Genomic DNA, 25,014 nt, shown 5'->3' with positions numbered 1-25,014 from the left:
ACACGGAAGGGCTTGGCTGTCCTGACTCCCAAAGCCTCTTATTTCACCGGGATGTTCACCCCACCCCCTCCCATGGCTGTGGGGTGCTGTCTGCAAGCTGAAAAACTAGAGCAAGTGGCAGCAAGGGCAGAAAGGGGTGCCGTGAGCAAGCCGGGGATCGTACAGCCTTCGTTGCTCTTCTTTCTGCACATCATCAAAGAGCTGCTTGGTGAGGGCATCCATTTTTTCTGTGAAGAAATCAAGCTTTTAGAAAAACACATCTGCCAAAACCAATATCCTGTTGTTTCCTGCCAGCTTTAAAACAGCGAGAATGTGTGGATGAGCCGAAGTGTAGTATGTATCATGTTTGAGGCAAAGGGTGAAAATGGATATTGGTGTATGTGTGTGCACATGTGTCAATACTGGGACTCGAACTTGGGGGCCTAGGCACTGTCCCTTAGCTTTTTTGCTCAAGGCTGACAACTCTACTACTTGAATCACAGCTCCACTTCCGGCTATTTTACTGGTTAATTGGAGATAAGAGTCTTGCAGACTTTTCTGCCTGAGCCCTGAGTTCAGGCCCCAATGTTGGCACTGAAGGGAAAGAGAGAGACAGAGACAGAGAGACAGAAGGAGAGACAGAGAGAGAGACAGAGAGACAAAGAAAGAGACAGAGAGAGGCAGGCAGGCTCGTGTTCCTGTTATCCTTTCTTGGGCATCCAATCTGAGCTGGAAGGTGACAGGGGGGTGGAGCTAGGTCAAGGGAAGCCGCTGTATCCCAGAGGAGAGCAACACCCAGTGGTTCCAAGATTAACTCTTCATTCAGACAAGGTTAGCCTGCCCACCCCCACCAGCTGTGCCCTGCAAAGGGTCTTGGGGCTTCTGAAGTATGGGGAGGGACGGCAGACCCAAGATGGCACAGAGCCACAGGCTGAAGCTTCTTTTCACAAATACACACATACTCCCCTTGAAGTAAAAAATCTCCCTTCACTGAGCAGACACGCAGAGCCCCTCAGCAGTGCGGGGGGGCCCCCATCCTTGGCACCGAGTGCCGGGCAGCCCCGTGAACTTCACCTTGGAGCTCTTCTGTCTTCTCGCGGAGCTTCAGCTGGGTCTGCTCCTGCTCGGCCTCCAGCTCGGAATTCCGCCTCTGAAGCCTGGCCAGTTTCTAGCAGAGGCAAGGGAGACACTTTCTGAAAACCTTACGTCAGGGAGGTCCCTACTTCCTCTCTTGGTGACAATACGCGGGACTGTGGGGAGGGCAGAGACACGGCCACCCCCTGGGTGCCCGGCCACCGGCTGTGGGTGCTGTAGGGTTTGGGGAGGGGCAGGAAGGTGGGTGACCACAGAGACCATAGCGTCGGACACGGCGACAATTCTGCCAGCCCCTTTTGGTTACTCCCATTTTATACACAAGGGGACTATAAAGTTGAGGGAGGGTAAGGGACTTGGCCAAGGCTGCCTGGCCAGCCACCCCATCTCCCCAAAGGGGAGATTTGAATCTAAGACATTGGGTTTGGGAGTTGATTGCATGTGCTCCCTCTCTCCTCTCTCTCTCTACTACACCTCCCTTGAGCTGGGCACTGCTGCTCAGGGAAGGTGCTCCCAGAGCCCGGATGTGATGGATGAGTGGCAGGAGATCAAGGGTGTCATGCAAGAGGTGGGGGCAGACAGCCAGGGCTTTTCTCACGTGGCCAGAGTGGACAGGTAAAGACCCCTGTGCTGCGCCCTGGCCCTCGCTGCCCGCGCCCTGGCCTCCGTTCTCGAGAAGATGCCCCGCCTCTTAGCACGGGCACGGATGCACCTCGGAGCGAGGCGCCCAGACCCCCACGCCCCACCCGGCCCTGACCTCTTCCACGGCCTCCCTGTATCTCCTGTCCTTCTCCTCGCAGCTGTGTCTGTGGGTGGCTGCTCTTTCCAGCTCCGCCTCCAGCTTCTGAGCCTTCTCCACGTCTCCGGCCCGAAGCGCGGCCAGGCTGGCCAGCTTCTCCAGCAGCCCGTGGTTCTCTCTGTTCTGTTGGTAAGAAGCCGCCCAGGGTCAGAGGTATGGCTGACTGAGAGCCACCGCTTTCCTCCTTCCGGTCCGGCACATGAGGCCTGAGCGCCCTACTCCCAGTGGCCGCTCCTGGCGTCTTCAGCAGGGGATGGGGAGGCAGATGTCATCCTGAGCTCTTATGAGGGGCGGGGGGGGGGGGTCCCATCTGATCCTGGGGCTGCTGGACAACCCTAATGCCATGTGTCCTCCCAAAAATGATGCCAACGCTGGGGGTCGTGACTCATGCTTATGATTCTTGCTACTCAAAAGGTGGAGGTTGAGAGGGTCACAGTTCAAAGCCAGCCCAAGCCTTGAGACCCCATGTCAACTTCAGTATGGTGGCATGTGTTTGTAACAGAGGATGTATAAATAGGTCACAGGCCAAGGCCAGCCTGGGCAAAGGTATAAGACCCTATCTAAAAAATAACAAAAGCAGACAGGGCCAGGAGTTGAATGGTAGAGTGCCTGCTTAGCTAGCAGAGGCTCTGGGGTCAAACCCTAGTCGCACCCCCACAAAATACAACAAAATCCTAATCCGTGGCACCTCAGCTAGGACTATATCTGAAGATAGGGCCCGTAATTTAGGTAACACAAAGCCAATAGGTGAGTAAACTGATAATATAACCATTGCTCTTAGGAGAACCTGGGACATACCCACAAGTGTGTTAGGCAGATCTAGAGACTGAATATTCCACAAGTTTCCACAGCTGAGGGCATATTGATTTTATATGTGTATGTGTGTGTGTGTGTGCGCGTGCGTGTGCATGCACATGCACTCATATTGAGACTTGAATTTGGGGCCCAGGCGCTGACCCTGAGCTTTTTTGCTCAAGGCTAGTGTGCTACTACGTGAGCTACAGCTCCACTTCCACCTTTCGGGTGGTTCGTTGGAGGTAAGAGTCACATGGACTTTGCTGCCTGGGCTGGTTTAGAAGCATGATCTCAGCCTCTTGAGTAGCTAGAATGACAGGCGTGAGTCCTGACTGGCACCCGGCTATTCCGTAGCCATCTAGGCAGGGCTGCAGCCAAAGCCCGTGCACCATGAGCAAGCCAGTATACTGTAGATCCTCTGGGCTACTACAGTGCAGAGTGTGTGCAGAGTACACATTCTGTGCTAGTTACAGGAAGGCACACTGGCTCGAAGGTAACACCGCTTTCCACTGCACACACATCTTGCTGAGGGAGCCACGCTGGATGTCAATCCTACTTGCCCTCTTGGGCAGGGTGCCCTGGGTCACCCATACATTATGTGGAGAGCCCTTGTATTTTCTAGCTCAGGTGGCCCGTGGGAATTGCTTTCACCTACTAATATGGGCATAAAGCTTTGATTGCTTGTTTTGAGGCACGGTTTCCTTATGTAGCTCAGGCTCATTTGGAACTCCTGACCCAGCCTCCCAAACGCTGGAACTCCAGACACGAGCCACAGAGCACTGTGGCAGAGGCTAAATCTCTTTTTTTTTTTTTTTTTTTGGCCAGTTCTGGGCTTGGACTCAGGGCCTGAGCACTGTCCCTGGCTTCTTTTTGCTCAAGGCTAGCACTCTACCACTTGAGCCACAGCGCCACCTCTGGCCGTTTTCTATATATATGGGGCTGAGGAATCGAACCCAGGGCTTCATGTGTACAAGGCCAGCACTCTTGCCACTAGGACGTATTCCCAGCCCCCAGAGGCTAAATCTTAACAGCAGAGCTAAAGATCTGGTCCGCAATGGAACTAATGTGTGAGAAACACGGATACGAGCGATGCCTGATGAATGCCTACCTGATCCTCCAGCTTTTTCTGCAAACGCTGGACCCTGTAAGTGAGCTGGATGTTGAGCACGAATCGGCGGATGTTCTGGAATCGGCGGCGGGCCAGCCACGCCCGGGCGTGTTTCTGAAGGATCACAGCCTTGTGCTCCTCCAGCATCTTTAAGACAAGATTTTGTGACCTGGTAACCTGGATCTCCCGCCTTTCTACCCCCACTCCTCCCAACCCCCATGGTGAGTTGCTGGTCCCCAGGCCCCAGAGCCGCATGGCAGGCAAACCATACCTTCCGGTAGCTCCTCCTGGCCAGGAAGCCCCGGGAATATGCCTGGATGGTGATGGTGGCCACGCGGATGAGCTGGTACAGGCTGCGGACCAGGTACCCGCGGCAGTGCTTCTGGATGACAATGGCTGCCCAGGCCTCCTTCAAAGCCCTTGCAGTGATGGCTTTCCTTGGGTTAGTAACAAGGTGGGGTGAATGCGCTGTACAATGCCTCAACTTCCCTACCCAGATGCAGGTGTGGGCAGCACCTTCTCTGAGGAGGGTCCCCAGGGTCTCCTCTGCCACTGGCATGGAGGTCCATGTCATGGGCCTTGGGTTCCTCTGTCTCGGGGTCCCCTCTGGATGGTCTACTCCCCCCCCCCCCACAGTTGCAGGTGACACGGATTGCCCTTGAGGTCATTACCCAGAGGCTTGCTGGGAACCCTGCTGGCCTCAGGCATTCTCAATTCCCAGAGGAAGGGACCCTGCACCTCTGCGTGGTCTCATGGGACTTCTGACCCCCTTCGGCAGAACCCTGCTCATGGCTTCCTTCCCTCAGGGTCCTGCTCATCAGCTTCCCAGAGATGACTGGCAAAGCAAGATGGATGGCTGACACCCCACACCTCACTGTCTGCTGGCCCCGGAAGTACTGCTGGATGATCACAGCGGCGTGTCTCTCCCGGAGGAACTTCTTCCTCTGCAGCCAGCCACGAACATGCTTTTGGATCACGATACAGCCCTGCCTCAGTTTATCCAATCGGAGTTTCTCTAGGTAAGCCACCTGTCCCGCTCGGAAGAAAATCTTGCTTTTACCAAACTGGTACTGATTGGAATCCTGGAAGAAAAAAATACTATTGATCGGAAACAAAACCTTTTACACTTCATCTTGCTTTTGGAAAAGATATCTAGAGAGCCAAAGATTCCCAGACCATTGCTAAATTGGAATATCTTTGAGGCAGTAATGTAAAGTAGACAAGTTGCAAGCGTAATCTAGAAACTTCTACTTGGAGTCACTGGTTAGAGTGGTGGAGGAAGAATGGAGCTCAGGTTGAATGCCCACCTTCGGTGTAGCAGGGATGGAAATTTCTGGGCGCTTTTCAGCTGGGAGGCTGAAGAACATGAGCCTCCTTTATTTAGGGATCTGGAGATGTTTGGTGTTCTGTCTTGAGCATGGGTTCTTCTCACTATCCCCCTTCCTGGCCATCATGACTTCCTTTTCTCTTCCCATTGCAATGTACCATGAACAATAATCTAAAGCCACACTGAAGCCGGGCATCGGTGGCTCACGCCTGTAATCCTAGCTACTCAGGAGGCTAAGATCTGAGGATCACAGTTCAAAACCAGCATGGGCATTTAAGTCTGTGAGACTCTTATCTCCAATGAACCACCAAAAAGCTGGAAGTGGAAATGTGGCTCAAGTGGTAGAGCGCCAACCTTGAACAAAAAAGCTAAGGGATAACACCCAGGTTCACACCCAGTCCTGGCGCACCCAGGCAGGCAGGCAGGCAGATAGAGCCACACTGAGTACCATGACTGAAGCTTCTCTGGCTTGGTCAACCTCTTAGCAGACTATGTCTTCTGAGCCAGATCCATGAAAAACTGTATTAGAAGACTGGGAGAATGAAGCAGAACTGGGGAGTGTTATGGGAGACTGGCACTGAAAATGGGGCCCTAAAGGACATGGCTGGTGTCAGGAGATCATGCCCAATGAGGATGAATACTCTGTTCTCCTCAGTGGGAAACAACTCTCCTCTTGGGCCATCATGACAAGCAGAGCCCTGAGCCTCGGAACAATGATGAAGAAATAGCTGGGAGGCCAAGCGTTGGTGGTTCATACCTATAACCCTAGTTACTCAAGAGGCTGAGAGCTGGGGATGGTGGTTCAAAGCCAGGTGGGGCAGGAAAGTCTATGAGACTCTTATTCCAATAAACTGCTCAGAAAACAAAGTGGCAGCTGGTGGTGGTGGCTCACACTTGTAATCCTAGCTACTCAGGAGGCTGAGATCTGAGGATCATGGTTCAAAGCTGTCAGTGAGACTCTCATCTCCAGTGAACCACCAGAACACTGGAAGTGGTGCTCTGGCTCAAGCGGTAGAGTGCTAGCTTTGAGCTGAAAAGCTCAGGGACAGTGCCCAGGCCCAGAGTTCAAGCCCCATGACTGACCAAAAACAAACAAGCAAACAGAAAAACCAAGTGGCACCGTGGCTCAAGTGGTAGAGCACTAGTGTTGAGCCAAAGACGTTCAGGGACAGTGCCCAGGCCAAGTTCAAGCCCCAGGACTGGCACATGAGCACATGTGGGTACACACGTACACACACACACACACACACACACACACACACACACAATATGTCTGGGAGATCCACTTGTGGGAGGACCCCAGGTGTGGACCACTGACCTGGATGAGCCTGTGCAAGACCACCTTGCACACTTCCTTTTTGTCGCTGAAGGAGAGCTCCGGCTGGGTCATGAGGATGCCGTAGCGGCTGTAGAACTCAATGTACGTCCACCTGCAGAGTTCAAGATGGGCGTTAGCCGGGCGCCAAGAAGGGGGCCTCTGCTGCCAGGGGAGGATGGAGGAAGGGGCTCTGGCAATGGCGGTGATGACCTTAAGGCTTCACTAAGACCACCCCATTGTGTGTGTCTGCCTCCTGACCCCAAGAATTGTTCTCTTCCTCCCCCTCGCCTCTGGTCGCTGGCCAGCAGCAGGGATGGGCTGGCCGGTGGCTTCTCTCTTGGAATTGGTACCTGGATGGGTAGCTCTGGGCACTGATGCGAATCGTTTCTAAAACACCGCAGGCTCGTAGCTGCTGGACAATCCTTTTGGAGTCAAACCTAGAAGGAGTCGATTTGTTTTTCATGTCATTAGTCCATTTAACACACATATCTAGTACGCTATTGGAGCTGGAAAGTTTGGCCCCTCTTCCCAAGAGAGGCCCCTCTCAAGGTTATTTCCCTGGTCTGTGACAGGCGCCCCTTATAGCTCCAATGGGCTAAGAGGACTCTACAGCTTGCATTCACAGATGACAACACATCTGACCCTCTAAGCAGGCACCCACATGCGTGAGTTCTTTCTTTAATCAGGCAAGAAAAGGGGCTGCTCTTCTCTGTCGCAGGCCATTATTTTGGGTCTCACCCTTGTCTTAGAACCCTGATGAGGAAGCAACAGAGCCGCAGGGCCATGGGAAGATATGTGAAAGGAGACCTGATTTTCATTACAAAACCCAGAAGCAGCCAGGCACTGGGGGCTCACGCCTGTCATCCTAGCTACTCAGGAGGCTGAGATCTGAGGATCCTGGGTCAAAGCCAGCCCGGGCAGGAAAGTCTATGAGACTCTTATCTCCAAAAAGTCAGAAGTAGAGCTGTGGCTCAAGTGGTAGAGTGCTAGCCTTAAGCAAAAAGAAGCTCTGAGACAGCACCCAGGTGCTGAGTTCAAGCCCCAGAACCAGAAAGGCAAAATAAAGCCATACACCAAAACCCTCAAGCCCAGAAGCAGAGTAAAACCCACAGGTGTTATTAGCAAACTGGCCAACTGTCAGGACCACGGAGCGCACGGGCTACTTACTCAAAAGGCAGCTTCTCATCATTTGGCTTGATGCAGCGAACGTAGTGGGGTGTGGTGGCATTGAGGGTCTCCATGAGCAGGGACAGGGAGCTGCGGAACTAGGAAGTGGAGTGGGGGGGAAAGCAACGGTGTGCTGAAATCACTTCACGCTTAAGAGCAAGGCAAAGTCAAGCCTGGTGGGGGAAGCTGCTTGGCGAGAAAGGTTAACTTCACGCATTGCCAGCTAGAATGGCGGGTTTCACCCCACGACTGTGGCTGGCCAGCAGGTCTACAGCTCTAGCACCTCAGACAGTAACAACACTAGGAAGTCCTGTGACTATGCCAAGGGGGTGGAGGGCTGCCCAGGTGTGTGTCAGCTGGATCTTGAAGATGCCGAAGGGTGGGAATGTGGTTCCCGGGGGCCTGGATCTGCCCTCGCCCTTGGCCCTGGGCTCTCCCATACCTTGTTCCCAACCGTGGTCCGGAAATGCCTGCTGTTGGGCTTGATGATTTGCTTTGCGGATCTCACTGTGATCATTGAACCGAAGGGGGAAGAAGAAACTGGATTTTCTTGGAAAAAGTTGGCGCACAGATGGAACTGGAAGGAAGCGAGAGGACGTCAAATGTCCACACGTGTGTCTAGCCACAGTCCCCAATGGTATGAAGCAAATAAATGGTCACAGCTACTCAGCCTCTATCTGTAGCCCGAGCTCAGTTACACAGGAAGATCCTCCTGCGTAGGAATGGCCCAGACTTCTCTCTCAGGACTGGGGACAAAGAGAGGCCTTGTGCTCTTGCCTAGCTTTTTCTATTCAAGGCTAATGCTCTATCATTTGAGCCACAACTCCACTTCCAGCTTTTTAGTGGTTTGTGGGAGATAAGAGTCTCATGGACGTTTCTGCCTAGGCTGGCTTTGAACTGTGATCCTAAGATCTCAGTCTACTGAGTAGCTGGGATTATAGGTGTGAACCATCGGCACTTGGCATTGCTTCTGTTGTATTTATGAGCTACAACTCATGGAGGGAGGGAGGGAGGGTCTCCGATACAAAGGCAGATCCATGGCAATCCCAGTGAGTGACACAGTGACCCTGCTGCTCTACAAACCTTGCTTTCTCTCAGGATTTCAACCAGCATGTCATAGACAGTGTCCCTGTTCTTCTCAAGAAAGCCTTCACATTTATACTCCACCTGTTCAAGAAAATGGTGACTTATTTCCAAAGCAGATAGTATCCACGTTTCATTTCTATTTCATTCTCTCCATCCCTCCCCTCTTGTCTTTTTTCCTCCCCTTCTCTTCCATCTTTCCTTCCTTCACTCTCTCCCTCCCTCTTCTTATTTCTCCCCTCTCTTCTTCCTTCCTTGTTTCCATGGGAATCACATCCAGGGCTTCATCCATGCTAAGTAGCATACTACCACTGAGCTACCCATTCTTAAAGAAAGGTTACTCAGGAGGGTTACCAAGGCAACCTTGCAAAGAGATGGCTGTCAATGGCAGCAAGCCCTTGGCATGTGAGGTAGGACCAGCCCCGTTAATGGAAGAACCAGGCTCAAGGACCACGCTGTGGTCACCTGTTGTCTCCCCTCCCCCCACCAGCTGTTGCCTCACTGAGTGCAGGTCATGTGACAAAAGCTGACTTGCTTTTGAAGCCACTAGCTGTGTGTGAGGGGGCTTAGTGATGCCCCTCAGGTTGAAGAAATAGTCTTCAAATCAGTACTGATATGTCGGGAAGAAGGGAAAATCACCCAGCCACACACCATGCTTGGCGGGTATCCACCAAGCTTTCAGGGACCCATCATGCTTTCCGGGGTGAACCAAGCGTCCGCATCACATGGTAAATGGGTAAATGTCTGCACAGGTAAATGTCAAATGTGATTTGGAAAACATTCCATGTGACCTTTCTGCAGTGAGCCTGCCAAGTGGCTCCCCCTCTCCTCCTCCCCCGCCCTGTTCATTTACGCCTCGAGTTGCATGACTTAATTTTGTTTTGTTTTTGGCCAGTCCTGGGGCTTGAACTCAGGGCCTGAGCACTGTCCCTGGCTTCTTTTTGTTCAAGGCTAGCACTCTGCCACTTGAGCCACAGCACCACGTCTGTCCGTTTTCTGTATATGTGGTGCTAAGGAATCTAACCCAGGGCTTCATGTATACGAGGCAAGCACTCTACCACTAGGCCATATTCCCAGCTCGTGTGAGAAAGCGAAGGAAATGGCGACATTATCAAAAAAGAAACATACCCATTACCCGGCCTATGACATGGCAACCCTTCCATACAACACCTCAGTAAGAACTATAGAATTATATTAAAAAATAAAATTCACTACGAGGAAATAGGGCTGGCGGGAGATACAAAGTTTGCTGCTTTGCCTTCTGGCTGAGCAAGTACTTCCTGTCCCTTTGTAAACTCTTCCTTCTGTGCAGACTGTTGTATAAACTCTTCCTGTGTGGAGTGGGGGCCACGAGCAGCGTTGGTGGGCAAGGGAGGGCATGTGTGGGGACAGGGCCACGAGGTGCTGGTTTCCTGGGTTGGGGACCTGGAATCCCAGTGGGTAGGACTTTTTCCCTCCAGCTGACTAAACCGAACACCTGACCTAAGCCAGGTTTCTTTCCCAACTACGAAATACTGTCGGGAGCTGGGAATATGGCCTAGTGGTAGAGTGCTTGCCTGGCAATGCTGTCGGTTCTTTCAAGGATGTGCTTCTTAGAAGCAGCTGGTAAAGGAATAAAGTATACAGAAACCGTAGAGTGTAAAGGGAGATGCATGAAGTAAATCCCTGAGTGTTTTATTTATTTATTTATTTAGTGCCCCAATAAGGGCTTAAACTCCAGGCCTCGCATTCTCATTTGGCTTTCTGTGATCTAGGCTAGCATTCTACCATTTGAGCTACTGCTTTTTTGCTGGTTAACTGGAGATAAAGAGTCTCTCCAAAGACAAGTCCGCCTGGGGCTGGTTTCAAACTACCACGCTCAGAGCTCCATTTCTTTGAGTAGCTAGGATGTCAGGCGTGAGTCACTAGCCCCCGGCTAAGAATGCTATCTTGATTACCACAGTTTCATAGGAAAAGTAGCAAAGAGGTTAATGATATCATAATCACTCACTAAACACACATGAAGGCCATTCAAACCCGTGTCATGAAGATAACGTGAGACCCATCAGGCACACGTACCCCCAGACACACAGGCCACCTACATGGGGTTACCACGCCCCGGGGGTCTAGAGTCCGGCCTGCTCTCTTGGGGGCAGCTCTGTCCCCAGTGGTCAGCACTGTCACATACCTTATCAGCAAAGTGCTGGATGATGAAAGATGTGTTTGACATTCTAGGTTTCTCAAATAAAGAGTTCTTGTTGACAAAATTATTATACAGCTTTTGAAGCCAATTTTCATCAGTCCCATGTGGTAACTAGAAGAGAAAAGCAAACCAAACAGCAAGTGAAGAGAACCAGATGAATAATTACTAGGTACTGGGTGCTGGTAGTTCACACTCATAATACAACTGTGCACACGTGCACAGGCACACACATATACACAGTTGCACTCGGGCTATACACAGCCTCAGAGGCCAGCCTGCCCCTTGTGAGATCTTACCAAGGCTTGTACACATTCACTGAAGGTGGGAGGGTCCCTGGATTGCCCCCACCACCAGGTTTGTGGTACAGATTACTATTTCACAATTCATGTCCATGTAGTTGGGGAAAGCCTCTGGGTTTTACAAGATGGCTCCCTGAAAAGATTGTTTAGGAATTTTTCTTGTGTGTGTGTATGTTGGTACTGGGGCTTGAACTGGTGCTCTCACTTGGCTTTTTCAATCAAGGCTAGCACTCTACCACTTGAGTCACAGCTCCACTTCCAGCCTTTTGGGTGGTTCACTGGAGATAGGAGTCTCTTGGATTTGTCTGCTTGAGCTGGATCCAAACCATAGCAAGGATGACCGGCGTGCACCACGAGTGCCTGCATTGTTTTGGTATGCTCCTCTTTACTACTTAGAAGCTCACAAGAGCAATTAAAAGCAATTGTTTAAAACGTTACCAAGCATTCTTCATCCAGTAACTCCAAAATGCCCATTTTTGCTTCGATCAGGTCAATAACCGGCTGATTGTCATAAAAATCGATCAGCGTCCAAGGGATGTCCTCCTTCATGTATTCTTCTTGTTCAAGTTTAAAGACATGCTGGGTGTGCAGAAGTTGACATGGGGAATAAAACGGTATAAAATGAGATCCCAGAGGGAGCTGCAGATATGGGCATGTAGAGCTGCAGAGGAAGGGCTGCTTTATATGGGGAGGCTGGGAAGGGCCGGGTCTAGTGCCGCTGACACCTCCCGGGACTTAGCTGCGGTGGTCCCACCATGGAGTCTATGTCGCCAGCGGATGAGCAGGTACTCGGCCTGGTGCCAGAGCCTGGTCTACTCTTGGTGATCAGCCACTGTGGCTCTCTCGGCCTGGTGTGGACCGGCCGCAGGGCTAGAGGGACACCGTTCAGGGATGCTGGCTACACAGCCAGTGAGAAGCCTACCGCTTGCTCATCCTCAAGTAACAAGGGCCTTCCCAAGGCCAAGGACGTGGCTCCGGCTTACCCAGAAGGATGAGGGAAAATGGGCAGCATTTGGGTGGGGGAAGGTGAGCAGGAAGAAAGGCCTTGAAAAAGCTCCCCCGCCCCACCCCCAGCCTCCCATGCAGTGGCCTGGAAGGTTCAAGATGTGAGGCACATGCACAGCAGGGTGGGGGGCACCATGGAGGAGGGTAAGGGCGGGCAGATCACTCAGGACTCTCATACTCTTCCCTAGAGAACTCGGGTCCTGTGGCCTTTTCATGGCTAGTGAGGACTCCCCTGAAGGGGGAGGAGGGAGAGTCACTGCCATGCCTGGGAGTGGCCGTGAAGAGGGCAAGACTGGAGGCAGAGGAGACCAGACAGGACTCAGCTGACAGAGGCCAAACAAGGCCCAGGGAGGAGAAGAAGGCAAGAGGGTGAGCTTTCTCTCTCTTTTTCTTTCTTTCCTTCCTTCCTTTTCTTTTCTATCTTTTCTTTCAGGCTCCAAGTTCAAGCTCCACAGCAGGGGTGGGGGGGAAAACCGGTGTGCAAGATGGAAAGGTGAGGGACTGGGAATATGGCCTAGTGACAAGAGCGCTTGCCTCGTATACTCAAAGCCCTGGGTTCGATTCCTCAGCACCACATAGATAGAAAATGGCCAGAAGGGGCGCTGTGGGTCAAGTGGCAGAGTGTTAGCCTTGAGCAAAAGGAAGCCTGGGACAGTACTCAGGCCCTGAGTCCAAGCCCAGGACTGGCAAAAAAAGAAAAGAAAAAAAAAAAAAAAGATGGAAAAGTGCAATTTCAAGACCTGACCACAAGGGGGTGCAGGGACCTGATGAGAGCCGAAACGCGGTTCCTTTAACAATCAGGACATTGGAAGCGGGAGGGAAGCCAGGGGTAACTGGGCACCGCGGGGCCTGAGGACCGGTTCCAACATGGCAGACGAGTCACCTACCAGGTTAAACTGCTGTTGCAGCTTTTCATTAGCGTAATTGATGCAGAACTGTTCAAAGCTGTTCACATCAAAGGTCTCAAAACTGAAATACAGTTTAAACACGACGGTTAAGATGAAAACAAGCAGCAGGACACCAGGCATGCATTTACCTTTGCTCTGCTCCCGGCAGGTTGTAAATATACCGCAGAGCTGCCAGCTTTAATATCCGGGCAGTTGGTTCATAAATTACCCTTCTGTTGCTTCTCCCCTGGAAGACATCTGGGTAGGTACCAAGTGTCTCTCCCAAACCAGGCATTAAAATAGGCATGCCACGATATGTCCTACCATTTAATGCACATAACTCCAACATTGGCCTTATGATGATCTCAGTTTACCGACCAGGAAATGAGTCTGAAAGGCTAATAAACTTGCTGAAGGACACACAGCTGGTTAGAAGTGTGTGTGTGTGTGTGTGTGTGTGTGTGTGTCAGTACTGGAGCTTGAACTCAGGGCCTAGGCACTGTCCCTTAGCTTTTCTCACTCATAACTGGCACTATTACTTGGACCACAGCTCCCCTTTCCAGCTTTTTGCGGGTTAACTGGAGATAAGAATCTCTCAGATTTCTCTCCCGGGGCTGGCGTCAAACTGTAATCTTAAGACTTTAGCTTCCTGTGTAGCTAGAATGACAGGTGTGAGCCACAAGCACCCAGATGAATTAATCTATTCTTCACATAAAGAGCTGTTACTTTCAAAGGCATTTGTAAGATGGAAAAGAACATGGGAAAACAGCAATTAGTCACATATTTCCACCTCAATGAAATGGACTGTTTTTAGAACCAACATCACGTTTTAAAAGTTTTCTTACATTTTTTTTTAAACCAGATGCTGAAGTCTATTTTTGGAGAATAATTTCCTGGCTTAGCTGGGCATTTTATAACTATTGACATACTCTTATTAACAGGGAGGGAGATATATATATATATATGTATATTAATGGGGAGGTATTAAATGAGACCTAAATTAAATAGTCACTCCCTGTTAGCATCATCTCACCTGGCACAGGTACATGGGAGGGCTGGCCTTACTGCCTGGGTGAAAGTTCAGAGTGGCCCCTTGAATTTTTCTCTCCACCACCACCCCCCACTCCTGGACCACTTCTGGGAATCCTCAAGGGCCCAGGGTTCAGCTCTGGCTTTCTGTGGGGAAGGGACAGGTGAGCACTGTCACCGAAGTGTGAAGGACTCCCCAGTCGACAGTCTCCCTTCCTCCCACTGAGAAGCCGCACCCATACAAAACAGAGATGGCCATCTTCCTACTCATACAAAACTCCAAAGAAGTAGAGGACAATGGTTTAAAAAATAACAACACAGACATTTGACAGAAAATGAGGAAAGACAGACTTACTGAAGAGACTCTTACCCATAAATGTCCAAAACACCAATAAAAGTGTGCTGCTTGCCTGAAAACTGCAAGGCTTCGTTAATTTTCTCCACAATGAAGTCAAACAGGTGCGCATAGATCTTTTTGGCCAGTGCGTCCCGGGCATTGATGGCCTGGGCCCTGGTCATGGGCTTCACCACTGTCTCAGAGCTGGTGACAATCTTGCGGTTGCACAGCCACTGAGACACTTTGCCACGTGCCAGGCCCAGCAGCTCGCAGAATACCGTCAAGTGACGGTCGTCCTCCTGCAGAGACAAACACGGGCCCCATCAGAGCCACCGGCTGTCCAGGGGCCCGCGGCCGGAAGAGGAGCTGGGGTTGTGTGGTGAGCTGAGCCTGCTCCAGCTGTCATGCTAGGGCCAGTCTGCAGGGCCCCATGGGACTGGAACTCACTAGAATAGCAGGGAAGGCTGGGTGCTGGTGGCTCACACCTGGAATCCTAGCTACTCAGGAGGCTGAGAGCTGAGGGATCTTGGTTCAAAGCCAAGACTTCTCAGGCAGGAAAGTCCCGGAGAGTCTTATCTCCAATTAACCACTTAAAATCTGGAAGTAGAACTGTGGCTCAAAGTGGTAGAGCACTAGCCTTGAGCAATTGACCAAAGCCCTACAATTGACCAAAATAAAATAAAATAAAAAAAAATGGTGTAGTCAGGTGAAGTTGCTCATGCCTATAATCCCAGCTACTCAGGAGGCAGAGAGCAGGATTATGGCTTAAGGCCAGTCCAGGCCAAACCCTGAACCATGTGAATACAAAGCTTTAGAGATGTGGCGAGGGCAGGGGTAGGGCTCACTGGCAGAGCACTCGCCTCCCACGCAGGAGCCCCTGAGTGCCATCTCCAGCACCATGTGTGGGGGGTGTTGGTGAATTCTCTATTTCATAGAACTGTTGGGGGGCGGGTGTCAGTATTGGGATTTGACCAGCTCAAGATCTTGCACTTGCTGGGCTAGCGATCTCAGCTAAACATTTCTTCTTTCCACGGACACTGGCGACACTCAGGGAACTCAGGCCACTCATAAAAGATGGCTACTCAGTATTCATGCGGCATCCACTCAGTATTCAGTGAACCTTGTGTCGGAGCGAAAAGGAAGTCTATTCTAGAACTCAGAACACATATTCCCCACGGGGAGGCCAGCGCCCTGTGATGTTGGAGGGGAGGTGTCTTTTGCTCCAGTCCGTCCAGGGACCGTCCAGCCTTACTCACCTGCCACTCTCACACACTCATCCTGCCTCCTGTCCCACCCTCTTGCCTCTTCCCTCTCTGGGAAACAATGACTTCCCCGTCCTGCCTCTCCTGTCCCAGGGGCTTCCAGCTTCTCGAATCTTCTCTCAGCTTTGAATATTCTCCCCGCAGACACGGGTAGGAGTTGCTTGTTTTGTCTTCTTTGGGCCTCTGCTGCGCTTTCCCAGACTGCCCTGCGCAAAAGGCACCACACTCTGCACCCCCACATCTGCTTTGTTTCGCCAGTGTCCCCCTCTGCATTTGTATATTGCGTCTCCCCTTCCTCCTGCTGCGAATGTCTCCCTAATTCAGCTCCATGTTGCTTTCCCAGGCCTACAATGGCCCGTAGGGACACCCTGGGTTTTCTTTTAATAGAGAATGCACCGTCACCCCTATCCTCCACTGTTCCAAGCAGAGGAAGCTGTACTCTTGGAAGCAATCCCTGGAGAGCCTTTCTTCTTCCTGGTTCCTGTTAAACCAGTCTGCCCAGCAGATCCAACTGCCAGTGCCCAGTGCTCAAATGCAAAGGTGGGTCAGCCACAGCGGAGGCGGCCAGCAGCCCGGAGCCCAGGGAAGGCCGAGCAAGCGGGACTCACGCTGATGGAAGACCGCTCGCTGCCCACCCCGGCGATCTGCACGTTGCCCAGGTGCAAGATGGCGGCTAGGATGGTGAACACATCCATCTGAAAATCCTCCGTGAAGCCTGGAAACAGACATTTCCCCAATTCAGGAACACTGGGTCTCCTCTTGTCCCAGTAAGAGAAGCCTGTGGATTCCTCCCAAGATACTCCTGCAAGATACTCAGTGCCAACAGCTGGGACAGGGGACATGGAGGGGAGCCGGGGACAATCTCACTCACCACTCTGCTATTTGTCATGACCATGGGGAGCTCAGCACACTCACTCACCACCTGTGGTAGCTTTTGTTTGTTCTGTGTGGTTGAACGAATGTGTGATGGGTTGTTTGATGCCCTGCTCAGGTTTGAAGCCAGGGTTTCACTTTTGCTAGGCGAGTGCTTTGCACGGGCTGGGCCCCTACCTCTGCCTGTGTTGTAGCTGGGACTACCACAGCCCCCACTCCTTTGTTGATGGTCCTGGAGTTTAAACCCAGGACCTTTCCTTTAGTAGGCAGGCCCTCTACCACTTGAGCCTTGTCCTGGCCCTTCTTGGTTTAGTCAGTTTTTCACAGAGGATCTCATTTTGTCTAAGCTGGCCTTAGGGCTTGGCCCTCCTACTTCTGACTCCCAGGTAGCTGGGATGGGAGTCATGTGCTTGGCCCTTGGCTTGTTTTCTTTTGAGATAGGGTCTAGATGACTTGTGCTCAGGTTGGCCTCTAATTCTACCTCCTGAGCAGTGAGGAATACAGCAAAAGGACTGAGAACTTGGCTCAAGTAGCAGAGACCATACCTGGCAATCACAAGGCCCCGAGTTCAATCTCCAAGACTGCCTCTCCCCCCACCCACACCTGACCCTCAAATTAGAATTTACTGGGAGTCTTTGAGACATATACATGCTCCTCACCACCCCTTTCCTTTCCTCCCTTCTTCTTCCCTCCCCTATTATCCTCCCCCATTTCTCCTCATTTCCTGTCTGTCTGTCTGTCTGTCTAAGTGGTCATGCCTTGAGCTAGGACATTTTGCTACTCACCCAGGAGTGTGAACGTCTTCTGCGTCTCTACCATGTCCGCTCTGTCATTCACACCCTCGATGACTGTATTGCCTCCCATGCTTGTGTAGTTAAACTCTTCTGCGCTCCCTGAAACAAAACGATTAGTCCTGCCTGTGGCACGCAAATTTGGACATACATGGCTATTAGAAAGAAGGGGAAGCAAAAGGGCTGGGGGGTGTGGCTTGAGTGGTAGAATGTTTGCCTACCAAATGCAAGGCCCTGAGTTCAAGCCCCAGTAATGCTGGGAATGGGAGCCAGGGGAAAGAAAAGAAGCCCTGGACTGTGAGGACATCCTGCCCAGATTCATGGTCTCATCCCAGATTTTCTTAGGTAATGTAACCATTCCACCCCTGAAACGAAAGGATTCTCTGTCTTTGAGTAGAGATACAACCTTTAAAAAATGTTATAGCTGGGCACTGGAGACTCAGGCCCAAAATTCTAGGTACTTAGAAGGCTGAGATCAGAGGATCCTGGTTGGAAGGCAGCCCAAGTAGGAAAGTCTGTGAGGCTCTTATCTCCAATTAACCACCAGAAAACCAGAAGTAGAGCACTGGCCTTGAGAAAAAAGAGCTTAGGGACAGTGCACAGGCCTTGAGTTCAAGCCCTAGAACCAAAAAAATATACATATTGTATTGGGCACCCGTGGCTCACACCTTGGAATCCTAGCTACTCAGGAGGCTGAGATCTAAGGATCATGGTTGGAAGCCAGCCTGGGCAGGAAAGTCCAGGAGACTCTTCTTTCCAATTAACCACTAGAAAACCAGAAGTGGAGCTGTGGCTTAAGGTGGCAGAGCACACTAGCCTTGAGGAAAAGAGATTAGAAATAGTGCCCAGGCCCCGAGTTCAAGCCCCATGACACACAGACAAAAAAATAGATTAAAATGTTATGCTATAATCATAAGCAGAAATTCATGAAGATTTTGAAGCTCTCCAGGAAAGAGATTCTGCCACCTGCCATACATCTTTCACCTACCCAGCTTCAGATGTTTAAACTCCGACTGCTGTGCAGACGCACACAGCTGGTAGAAAATGTGGTAATTCCGCTCGTTTTCTGACTGAAAAATAAAGAAAAGGCCCTCAAGTTATTGCCAGCCCTGAATGGGTGGAAAGGCCAGGTTTCCACTACAGGGTCTTGGTGGCAAACCTGGATGACTATCACCTGTAATACTAGCTACTCAAGAGGGTGAGATCTGAGGATCAAGGTTCAAAGCCAGCCCAGGCAGGAAAGCCTGTGAGACTCTTATTAATTAACCACCAGAAAACAAGTAGAGCTGTGGCTCAAAGTGGTAGAGCTCTAGCTTTGGGCAAAAGAGCTCAGAGACATTGCCCGGGTACTGAGTTCAAACCCCAGGACCAGTACAAAGAAAAGGAAAGAAAAGAAAAGAGAGAGGGGAGGGAGGGAGGCAGAAAGAGAAAAAAAAGAAAGATTGCTGAGAAGTTAGAGCAGCTAAGAATTGCTCAAGGCTAGCAGCACTCTACCACTTGAGCCACAGCTCCATTTCCAGCTTTTTTGGTGGTTGATTGGACATAGAGAATCTTACAGACTTTCCTCCCTGGGGTGGCTTTGAACCATGATACTCAGATCTCAGCTTCCTGAGTAGCTAGGGTTACAGGTGTGAGCCACTGGCTCCCAGCTTAAATTTTTATGAGCATAAATTGTCTTTAACTCTTCAAAATTAATTGTACAGAGGGGTTTCACTAAGATAGGTACACACATGCATGTGAGTTACTTTGATCAAATTCACTCCATCTATGCTACTGTTTTTTTCAAGCCTCTCTTCTACCTCCACCTTTGAGTTTATAGTGGGCTTCATTATGCTATTTCCATGTATGTATATACTGTATGTCTAGACGATTCATTTCCCTGTCATCCTGTCCTTTCCCTCTATCCCTAACTATTGGTTTCCTCCCAATGTCATCTTTTACAATCATGCATTAGTATTATTGATATTAGTAGTACTCATTATGTCTAGACAGTTTTTTCAGTGTTTGGGTTATAGAAATATGGACTTGATTTTTCTTTTCTTTTCTTTCTTTAGCAAATTTAAAAAGTTGAGGGCCTGAAGATGTAGCTCCAGTGATAGAGCTTTCCCTAACAAAGTCAAGGTCCTGAGTTCAATTCCCAGTGCTGCAAAAAGAGAGGAGACAAGTCAAAAACCTTCTCCCGGGGCTGGGGATATAGCCTAGTGGCAAGAGTGCCTGCCTCGGATACACGAGGCCCTAGGTTCGATTCCCCAGCACCACATATACAGAAAACGGCCAGAAGCGGCGCTGTGGCTCAAGTGGCAGAGTGCTAGCCTTGAGCGGGAAGAAGCCAGGGACAGTGCTCAGGCCCTGAGTCCAAGGCCCAGGACTGGCCAAAAAAAAAAAAAAAAAAACCTTCTCCCCCTGTCTTACAACTCCAAGGAAACTGCCCATAGGGTTGTTTTTTTGTGTGGCAAGCTGGGATATCTGGCTCTGAATCTTGCACCCACCAGTCAAGTGCTCTGCCCCTGACCTACACTTCCAGCCCTCAGTTTTTGCTACTTAATAAACAGAAAAAAGAGAGAGAAGAAGGAAGAAAGAGAGAGAGAAAGGAAAGAGGAAAAAAGGAAGGGAAGGAGGGAGGGGGAAGGAAGGGAAGAAAGGAAGAAGGGAGGAAAGGAGGAGAGGAAGGAAGGAAGGAAGGAAGGAAGGAAGGAAGGAAGGAAGGAAGGAAAGATAGGTCTAAACCGCAGACTGAGACACAGGAAACTCCATTCTTCAGGTCCCGGAGCAGTGAGGTGGCCCAGGCACAGCTGGGTGTGAATGGGGACTCTGGAAGGAGGCTTGGGCTAACGCTCGGGTCTTACTTGGAAGACGACTCTGGATTTCTCCAGCAGGTAGGTTCTCATGTTGGCCCCTATAATCTGATTGCTCTCGTCGAAGCTGACTTCTGTATACTTCCCAAACCGACTGCTGTTGTCATTGCGCGTGGTCTTGGCATTTCCCACAGCCTAGGAAACACAGGGCTTTCCTGAAATAACCAGCTTGGAAGATCTTTATGGCCGGTGCCAGTGGCTGTACTCCTAGCTACTCAGGAGGCTGAGCTCTGAGGATTGCGATTCAAAGATAGCCTGGGCAGACAAGTCTGTGAGACCCTTAGCTCTGATTAATCACCAAAAAGCCAGAAGTGGAGCTGTGGCTCAGGTGGCAGATCACGTGGCGCAGAGAGCATGGGAGCTTGCCTGTCTGAGGCTCTGCGCTCCATCCAGAGCTCATCACGACCTCCAGCCCGCCGCCCACTCCGTCTGCAGCCGTGCCCACCTCTGTGATGGGATTGGACGCCAGGACCTTGTCCTCCACGTGAGCCTTGCTGCTTGACTTGCTGACGGTGGCGAAGTACCTCATGGCATAGCGGGCCGACACCGTCTTCCCAGCGCCCGACTCCCCGCTCACGATGATGGATTGGTTTCGATTGTTTCTAAAGCAAACAGATAAGGAAACAGGTCAGGCTGGGCAAGAAGACGTTAAGGAGACACCTCCTCCCCATCTGAAAAATAAAGTCCGGTGTGGTGTTGCATGCTTGTCTTCCCAGCTAATGAGTAGACAGAGGTAGAAGGACCAAGGTCTGAGGCTAGCCTGGAGCAAAATGCACAAGACTCTCTCCAGAAAAAGAACTAAATGGAAAAAAGGCTTATATGGCATCGTGCCTGTCCAGCAAATGCCAGCTCCTGAGTTCAAAATGCACACAAAATAGAAGAGAAAACCAGATTTCTTTTGGTCTACAGAGTTCAGTCTACACATGAACTCTCCTGTCTTCTGCTCCGTTGAGGGTGCCCTAGGCAAATCCCGGGCTTGATGACCCCTAGAAGGTCTCAAAATTGCAGGGATGGGCGGGCACTCACTTGGCCCTGAAGAATAGGGTCTCACCCTAGGGACAGGGGTGCTAATGGCACCGGATTTTCTTTTTTGCCAGGCTTGAACTCAGGGCCTGAGCACTGTCCCTGGCTTCTTTTTGCTCAAGGCTAGCACTTTACCACTTGAGCCACAGAGTCACTTCCAGCTTTTTCTGTTTATGTGGTGCTGAGGAATCGAACCCAGGGCTTCATGCATGCGAGGCAAGCTCTCTACCGCTAAGCCACATTCCCAGCTGGGCACCAGATCTCTGATGATCTGGACAATGTGCAGCCTAACCCAGGTTGCCCATCCCACAGCCCTGCAAGAAAGAAGCACTATGGTCGCGTCACCACACTGTGCTCAGGGTGACACTGTCTTAGCCGGCCCAGGTCCTGTGCCTCAGTTTCTCATCGCTGAAATGGAGGCAATGATGGCAGCACAATGGCTGGAGGAGGCCACGGCCAGGGAAAGCCTTTTGCAAACTGTAAAGGGATCAACAGCGTTAAGGTGGTGGATTTTTGTTTGTTTGGTTGGTTGGTTTGCCACATTGGGGATTGAACTTAGAATCTCCCCCTTCTCAGAGAAACGGTCACCCATGTCCCCAGTCCTTTTGCCTTTAGTTTGCTTTGCAGATAATGTCTCATGTTATTTTTTTTCCCAGGCAGGCTCCAACTTGTATCCTCCTATTCTTTGTCTCACAAGTCGCCGGGATTATAGGCATGAATCACCGTGCCTGGTCCTTCGCAGTTACTTTTAATGAGTCCAGTGTAGATATAGTCCTTTGTGGGGCGGGGCATCAAACATCTGCAGGGGTGTTGGGCGAGCTGGGAGGGAAGTCCACCTAGCAGGGTGCTACCTGGCCATCTGCTTGTAGGCCTCTTCTGCCACCGCGAATATGTGTGGGTCCATGTCACCCATGTTCTGCCCACTGTAAGCATGGATGATGGCGTCTCCATAGATGGGCAGCTGTTTGTAAGGGTTCATGGCCACCAAAATGATTCCTGAAGAAAGAGGGGAGAGCAGACACAAGATTTTTAATAGTCATAAATTGCTACGGCCTGAATGTATCCCTCAAAAGTTCACCCATTACAGATTTAATCCCCAAGATCATATATGTTAATGGCCATGGAGGTGGGGACTTCGTGAGGCATTAGTGGCTTTGTCAGAAGAAGAGAGGCCTGGGCTACCTGCTTGCTCTGTCTCACTTGATGTAGCGAGAAGCCCTTGAGAGAAGCCGGCGTCAAGCTCTTGGACTTCCCAGCCTTCGGATCTATCAGCCAAATAAACTCCTGTGCCTAACAAACTACCCGGTCTCTGGCATAAACTCCTGTGCTTAGCAAATTACCTGGCCTCTGGCATTTTGTTACAGTAACAAAAGCCAGAGCAAGATGCTCATCTCTCTCCAGATTCTTTAGAGAAAAAAAATCCTCCTAGCTCTATCACTTACTAAATCTTCTGCTCAACTTTAGTTAATTAACTTTCTCTGTGTGTGTGTGTGTGTGTGTGTGTGTGTGTGTGTGCGTGCGTGTGCGTGCCAGTCCTGGGCCTTGAACTCAGGTCCTGGGTGCTGTCTCTGAGCTTCTTTTGCTCAAGGTTAGTGTTCTACCACTTGAGCCAAAGCGCCACTTCTGGCTTTTTTGGGGGTAGTTTATTGGATCTTGATAAGAGAGTCTCATTAACTTTCCTGCCAGGGCTGGCTGCGAACCACAATCCCCTCATCCCCGAGTAGCTAGGATTACAGGTGTGAGCCACTGGTGCCCAGCAAGTCACTTAACTTTTGAATCTCAATTTCCTGCCTACAACTCTTTGATGGCCAGGTAACAGATGAGATTTGCAATTTGCCACATAGGAGCCATCAGCACATCAATGACCCAATAAGCACAAAACGCACTGCGTCTGGGGGGACCCTCATCACCTCTGTTTCCCTAGGTCCTCCATTCTTGGTTCTCACGGGAAGTTTTCCACAGAGACACGTGTTTTGGTAGAAAGTCTCCGTGCTTGGCATAGCCCCTAGGCAAGGCACGATCAGGTACAGGCCCGGGCGTCCTTCCCACGCCCCCCCCACCCCCCGCATGCTCCTTACCGCTGTAGGTGTAGATGAGCTTGGACTCTGCAAAGCGGACGCGAAGGTTGTGGAGCACCGCGGGCTCGTGGAGGTAGCTGAGGGCCGTGAGGTCGTTCTCGCCCACGAGGATGTCCGGGTTCCGAAGTGGAGGCAGCGAGCCTGGGTCCACGGGGTAATCCAGCTCCTGTGGACCAAGTTTTTTGTTTGGGGTGGGGGTTTGAACTAAACCACCATCCTTCCTCCGCCTCACCTCCCACTGAGCCGTCGGGCACTAACACAGAAAGGCAGAGAGCGGCAAAAACAAAACCAAAAACAAAGAAAACCATCTCCACAGGTCACTCTTGGAGGAAAGAAAAGTGGGGGCCTGATGACCCGCGCGCGCGCACACACACACACACACACACACACACACACACACACACACACACACAGGGCTGGATGCCTGTGGCTCACACCTGTAATCCTATTTAGGAGGCTGAGATCTGAGGACCACAGTTCGAAGCCAGCCTGGGTAGGAAAGTTTGTGAGACTCTTATCTCCAATAACTCAGAAAAAGCTGGAAGTGGCGCTGTGGCTCAAGTGGCAGAGCGCTAGCCTTGAGTAAAAGAAGCTCAGGGACGGTGACTGGGCCCTGAGTTCAAGCCACAGGACCGGCAGCTCCCAGGCTGCTGAGTCTCTGCTCAGCTGACATCATGGTATCAAAAAGTAGCTGAAGGAGCCTGTTCAACTTCCTGCTAGTTAGCCAATATGGCTGGCTTCTTTGTGACCTGGTTCTAAACCAGCTGCCCAGTGGCAATGCCACCATATAGACCCATGCCAAGTACTCAGTACTGGCTAGACCAGTTAGGGAGAGATGAGATGGGGTCAGAAAGACGGGGCTTGCTGCCCAAGTTCTGGGGCTGATACCAGCCTGGCTGTGATGTCCAGGAGCTTTCCTGAGCTCCATGCCCCGGGCCAGTGTCCTGAGGGCTTGGATGGTGGAGGAACTCCACATTTACCGCAGGTGAGGAACTTGGGGCAGTCTTCAAAGCAAGAGGAGCTCAAAGGAGGGTCTGCAGGTCGGGGTCCCTGGCAGTCCACGTGGGCCCTGTCCCTGACAGAAAACTCCACTTGTGTTTAGAGAATCAAATCCAGAAAGAAGCTCTCCCACTGAATCTGTTACTCTTTGTGTGTGTGTGTGTGTGTGCACATGCGCGCCAGTTTTGAGACTTGATCTCAGGGCCTGGGCACTGTCCCTGAGCTTTTGTGCTCATGGCTAGTACTCTACCACTTGAGCCACAGCTCCATTCCAACTTTTTGGTGATTAATTGGAGATGAGTCTCATGGATTTTCCTGCCTGGGCAGGCTTTGAACTTGACCCTCAGATCTCAGCCTCCTGAGGAGGTAGGATGACAGGCGTGAGCCTTCGGCATCTGGCTTGCCCTTTTTGTCTTTAATCAATGAGCCTCATTTCCAGTTCAGCCATGCTGTGTGTGCAGGGGAGAAGCAGAGGAGAGGAAGAGAGAGGGGAAGTCGGTGCCCCATCGCTGGGGGGTTGGGGAGAGGTGGAGGCAGAGGGGACATTTCCCTGCACAAAGCAGGCTTTGTCCTCTGAGGAGCTGCCCGGGAGGGTTGAGGTAAAGAACCGCAGGCTGCCAGCCCGGATCCTGCCCCCTCCCCCATGAGGAGAGAAGCTGTAGGAAGCCCGGTAGAAGCTGCGGGGAGACCTGACAAGCCAGGGAGAGGCCAGGCGACACCATTTGG

At 51.2% G+C, this 25,014-nt stretch overlaps 1 protein-coding gene across 1 annotated transcript in view; it reads right to left on the bottom strand.

The window, feature by feature from the left end:
* The window catches only part of Myo5c (myosin VC), a 54,983-nt gene that overhangs the window by 20,504 nt on the left and 9,465 nt on the right, over window positions 1-25,014 (bottom strand). The window contains exons 3-24 of the mRNA XM_048332146.1: window positions 23,290-23,455; window positions 22,063-22,207; window positions 20,634-20,790; window positions 20,180-20,323; window positions 18,322-18,403; window positions 17,328-17,435; window positions 16,278-16,384; window positions 14,441-14,706; window positions 13,042-13,123; window positions 11,588-11,728; window positions 10,836-10,961; window positions 8,669-8,752; window positions 8,028-8,162; window positions 7,586-7,683; window positions 6,769-6,855; window positions 6,419-6,530; window positions 4,644-4,855; window positions 4,045-4,210; window positions 3,774-3,920; window positions 1,829-1,993; window positions 1,054-1,147; window positions 164-227 (exon numbers count right to left, since the gene is read on the bottom strand). Of these exons, the coding sequence (XP_048188103.1) occupies window positions 164-227; window positions 1,054-1,147; window positions 1,829-1,993; window positions 3,774-3,920; window positions 4,045-4,210; window positions 4,644-4,855; window positions 6,419-6,530; window positions 6,769-6,855; window positions 7,586-7,683; window positions 8,028-8,162; window positions 8,669-8,752; window positions 10,836-10,961; window positions 11,588-11,728; window positions 13,042-13,123; window positions 14,441-14,706; window positions 16,278-16,384; window positions 17,328-17,435; window positions 18,322-18,403; window positions 20,180-20,323; window positions 20,634-20,790; window positions 22,063-22,207; window positions 23,290-23,455 (2,888 nt within the window). The remainder of the gene's footprint in view (window positions 1-163; window positions 228-1,053; window positions 1,148-1,828; window positions 1,994-3,773; window positions 3,921-4,044; window positions 4,211-4,643; window positions 4,856-6,418; window positions 6,531-6,768; window positions 6,856-7,585; window positions 7,684-8,027; window positions 8,163-8,668; window positions 8,753-10,835; window positions 10,962-11,587; window positions 11,729-13,041; window positions 13,124-14,440; window positions 14,707-16,277; window positions 16,385-17,327; window positions 17,436-18,321; window positions 18,404-20,179; window positions 20,324-20,633; window positions 20,791-22,062; window positions 22,208-23,289; window positions 23,456-25,014) is intronic.

This window comes from Perognathus longimembris, chromosome 23 (assembly GCF_023159225.1).
Source record: "Perognathus longimembris pacificus isolate PPM17 chromosome 23, ASM2315922v1, whole genome shotgun sequence".
In the NCBI taxonomy this organism is placed as follows: domain Eukaryota; kingdom Metazoa; phylum Chordata; class Mammalia; order Rodentia; family Heteromyidae; genus Perognathus; species Perognathus longimembris.
This window is presented reverse-complemented; position numbering and strand designations above follow the sequence as displayed.